This window comes from Colobus angolensis, unplaced genomic scaffold, assembly GCF_000951035.1.
Source record: "Colobus angolensis palliatus isolate OR3802 unplaced genomic scaffold, Cang.pa_1.0 Scaffold336, whole genome shotgun sequence".
Taxonomy (NCBI): Eukaryota; Metazoa; Chordata; class Mammalia; order Primates; family Cercopithecidae; genus Colobus; species Colobus angolensis.
In genome coordinates, this window is record NW_012116666.1 from 356277 (window position 1) to 359771 (window position 3495).

The 3495-nt window shown below is 43.1% G+C and overlaps 1 protein-coding gene across 2 annotated transcripts in view; it reads right to left on the reverse strand.

Moving 5' to 3' along the window:
* Positions 1–396: 396 nt before the first annotated feature.
* The window catches only part of GINS1 (GINS complex subunit 1 (Psf1 homolog)), a 57147-nt gene continuing 54048 nt past the window's right edge, over positions 397–3495 (reverse strand). The window contains exon 7 of one of the 2 annotated variants that reach the window (XM_011952169.1): positions 397–1322. In XM_011952169.1, the coding sequence (XP_011807559.1) occupies positions 1254–1322 (69 nt within the window). In that variant the 3' untranslated portion in view covers positions 397–1253. The remainder of the gene's footprint in view (positions 1323–3495) is intronic. The other variant, XM_011952170.1, reaches the window with a different exon arrangement.

The window sequence follows — 3495 nt, forward strand, 5'->3', positions numbered from 1 at the left end:
AGATTTCTTGGATGCAACATCCAAGGCATAAAAGAACAAACGAATAAACTGGATTTCATCAAAATTTTAAATGTCAGCTGTTTAAAAGATACCATTAGGGCTGGGCGCGGTGGCTCAAGCCTGTAATCCCAGCACTTTGGGAGGCCGAGGCAGGCGGATCACGAGGTCAGGAGATCAGACCATCCTGGCTAACATGGTGAAACCCCGTCTCTACTAAAAACACAAAATAAATTAGCTGGGCATGGTGACGGGTGCCTGTAGTTCCAGCTACTCGGGAGGCTGAGGCAGGAGAATGGCGTGAACCCAGGAGGCGGAGCTTGCAGTGAGCTGAGATCGCACCAATGCACTCCTGGACGACAGAGCAAGACTCCGTCTCAAAAGAAAAAAAAAAAAAAAACCATTGAAAAAGCCAATCAACTCTTCATGTGACTTTTCAGTCAATCTGAATCTCAGGGGAAACTGTACAAAGTTCCTTCTCTAGCCCCAATTTCACTGTCCCTTTCCAAAGTGGTGATACTGGTGATCATCCCACAGCCACAAGCCACACCAGCCACCATGGTGGAAATGTGCAAAATCCATGTGTGTCCTTCTTTCCAAATATCCAGGTGATAAATTAGTATGTCATTAAACATTACATATACCGACAATTTCTACAGACCATCATCTTCACTTGCTCATGTGATTTGAAAATGTGTATCTCAGAAATTCAGCTCTCTAGCTTGTACAATACACATGACGAGAAAACAAGACACACAGGATCTACCTTCTTCCTATCCAGCCAAGTGACTGATTATTTAAGAGATTCAAATGTAACCATGTTTACTTTCATTTAAAAAACACACTGTAACAAAACTGTGTAGGAATGCTGTGATTATAGATATAGCTTATTAGAAAAAGGAGTAGGGGCCAGGAGCAGTGGCTCACACCTGTGATCTCAACACTTTGAGAGGCCAAGGTGGGAGGACTGCTTGAGGCCAGCAGTTTGAGACCAGCTTGGGCAACATAGTGAGAAACTGTTTCTACAAAACAAAACAAAACCAAAACCAAAAAGGAATAGGAAGAGCGTACAACATTAAAAAAAGAAGAAAGTCTTTAATAGCAAATTAGACTTCTTAGCCAAGTATTCTTAGTTACCTTCAACAATGTCTATAGCCTGTAAAATCAAAGAGGGTGGTGAAGGGAGGGTGGAGAGAGTGAGTACAGAGGCATCCATGAGTTGGGTGAAGCCTGGGTGGGAGTGCCTCAGTGCATGGTCACGACAGGATGTGCTCCAGTACCCCTTGTCTGATTAGCTGCTCACACTTCCAACGAGGTAAAAAGTGCTGAGGGGACAAGAAGGGATGCAGAAAGAGCAAAATAAATGATTGGGAAATAATTTGAAATTATTTCTTGTATCATTAAAAAGTAGCACTGATTAGTTTTCAAAGTCCAACAAGTAAGTAGTTAAAAGTTAAACTTAAGGGGTTGGGCGCGGTGGCTGACACCTGTAATCCCAGCACTTTGGGACGCCGAGGCGGGCGGATCACCTGAGGTCGGGGGTTCGAGACCAGCCTGACCAACACGGAGAAACCGTGTCTCTACTAAAAAATACAAAATTGGGCCGGGCGCAGTGGCTCACGCCTGTAATCCCAGCACTTTGGGAGGCCGAGGCGGGTGGATCACGAGGTTAGAAGATCGAAACCATCCTGGCTGACATGGTGAAACCCAGACTCAACTAAAAATGCAAAAAACTAGCCAGGCATGGTGGCAGGCACCTGTAATCCCAGATACTCAGGAGGCTGAGGCAGGAGAATGGCATGAACCCGGGAGGTGGAGCTTGCAGTGAAATGAGACCACGCCACTGCACTCCAGCATGGGTGACAGAGCGAGACTGTCTCAAAAAAAAAAAAAAAAAAAAATTAGCCAGGCGTGGTGGCACATGCCTGTAATCCTAGCTACACAGGAGGCTGAGGCAGGAGAATCGCTTGAACCTGGGAGGTGGAGGCTGCAGTGAGCCGAGATCGTACCATTGCACTCCAGCCTGGGCAACAAGAGCAAAACTCCATCTCAAAAAAAAAAAAAAAAGTTAAAGTTAACTATATTTGCTGTTTTAATCACACTGAAATTGATGCTATTTAGAGTTGTATGGAATTCTGACTTTTACAAATGAATTCAGTTTGCTTAAGTTCAATTCAACTAAGACTTCTGAATCTAGTAGGTATTGTCCTTAGTGTTTGTATTTTTAAATTTATGCACAGAGAAATCCAGATAGGTGTGATTTGGATTATCACTGGCCCAACAGCCTATCAGGAAGACCCATGAAAGGCTCATTTCTCCATAAAACCTATCCTAGGATTTCAGAGTCTGAACATTCTTCTAATAACAAGTGACAACTTTTCTCCTGTATTTCTCAAGGATGAAAAGTATTCATGACCCACAGTGCAGGTGCTATTCACATGGTACGTGGGAAGATGCCAGCACCCAGGTATTGCTTGTCCCGTGTCTTCCTAAGAGGACATCGCTCTTGCTCTAAGGGAACCAGGGGCAAGTGGAAAGATGTCTCCTTCCCTCTCAAATACAAGGACTTACAGAAAACATTGACTGCCCTGGAGGAGGGAAGTTGAGGAAGCAAGGCAGGAAGGCTTTCCGATTCATAGGTGGTCAAAAAAATCTCAAAGGAAGATCTCAAGGAAGCAAAATGTAACCTCAGTAGCTATGTGCACGTAAAGGTCCTGCCTCACAAACTCAAAGGCCTTACAAGAGATCCATAACCAAATCCTTCTAAACCAATCTTGAAGATACATGAGCCAAGAAAAATGTAAAAAAACACAACAAAAACAAAATAACTGAGTTGTTCATTTAATATCCATACTAATGCTGGTATTAAAACAGATGGAGAGTATTGATTTCTGGATAAAAATAAACAGTGCTTGCCATAGTGACAAATATAAAAGAATGTATATTAGAAAATGTTTCCCAGCCAGGCACGGTGGCTCACGCTTGTAATCCCAGCACTTTGGGAGGCCGAGGCAGGTGGATCACGAGGTCAGGAGTTTGAGACCAGCCTGAACAACATGGTGAAACCCCACCTCTACTGAAAAAAAAATACAAAAATTAGCCAGGCATGGTGACATGCGCCTGTAATCCCAGCTAATCAGGAGGCTTAGGCAGGAGAATCGCTTGAACACAGGAGGCAGAGGTTGCAGTGAGCCAAGATTGCGCCACTGCACTCTAGCCTGGGTGACAGAGGGAAACTCCATCTCAAAAAAAAGAATACATATATATATAGGTGGTCAAAAAAATTATATGTATACACATACATATAAAACGTTTCCTACTAATTCTTTAGAGTATATGAATGATCTACACCAGATTCTACAGAAAATTCAGATGTGGTTGAACATCAGAAGCCCCTAATACCAACCATCAACTGTAGCTGATATTGTTTCTTTTTAATGCCTCCATTTTTATAATTGAGGGTAGGGTCACAGCTGAGAAACAGACTTAAAAAATTCA